General features: G+C 57.5%; 1 protein-coding gene across 1 annotated transcript in view; it reads left to right on the plus strand.

Moving 5' to 3' along the window:
* The first annotated feature begins 319 nt into the window (after window positions 1–319).
* MDGA1 (MAM domain containing glycosylphosphatidylinositol anchor 1) overlaps window positions 320–650 on the plus strand; it is a 151,991-nt gene continuing 151,660 nt past the window's right edge. The window contains exon 1 of the mRNA XM_010006021.1: window positions 320–446. Coding sequence (XP_010004323.1) covers window positions 320–446 — 127 coding nt within the window. The remainder of the gene's footprint in view (window positions 447–650) is intronic.

Here is a 650-nt window from a genome sequence, read left to right on the forward strand (position 1 = left end):
GGGGGACATCCCTGCGCCGTGTCCCCGGACTTGTCCCCGTACCTCGAGTGCGGTCGAGGCTGCTCGTTTTCCTGGACATCCCTGACCAACCTGGCGAGGGAGAAGCGGGCGCTCTGCTTTTCGCCCTTCCCTACCTCCTTCCCAAGCTCTTGTCTTCCTTCTCCCTTTCCTATTTTTTTTTATTTCCTTTCTTTTTTTCCTTTCCTCCCTCTTTAAATTTCCCCCCCAGGCGGCCCCGGGTGGGGTCCCTTCCTCCAGCCGAGGGGCGCATGGGGCGGTGTTTGGGGAGGCTTTCGCCTGCTCCTCGCTCCGCTCCCGGATGCTGCCTGGGCTGTTTTGGCTGCTTTTCTTCGCCGGCGATGAAGGCTCTGCCTTGAAGATGGAGATGATCTGTTTTTTATTCCTGTCTCTGTTGCCGATGTACAGCAGAGGACAAGGGGTTTACGGTAAGAGATGCGGTCGCTGTTTGGGAAGGGCGGGGGGGGTTGGAGCGAGGGCGCAATCGGCGGCGATGGGATCAAAGTTAAAGAGCACCTGCAGGAGAAAGTAAATGATGCTGTCTAAGCTCGTCGCAGCCTGAGCGGGGAGATTTATGCAGCGATGGGGCTTCCAGCGCCTGTAGCTACTTCATAATTCCTCGCCGTAACCTC

This window comes from Chaetura pelagica, unplaced genomic scaffold (genome assembly GCF_000747805.2).
Source record: "Chaetura pelagica isolate M959 unplaced genomic scaffold, ChaPel_1.0 scaffold271, whole genome shotgun sequence".
Classification (NCBI taxonomy): Eukaryota; Metazoa; Chordata; class Aves; order Apodiformes; family Apodidae; genus Chaetura; species Chaetura pelagica.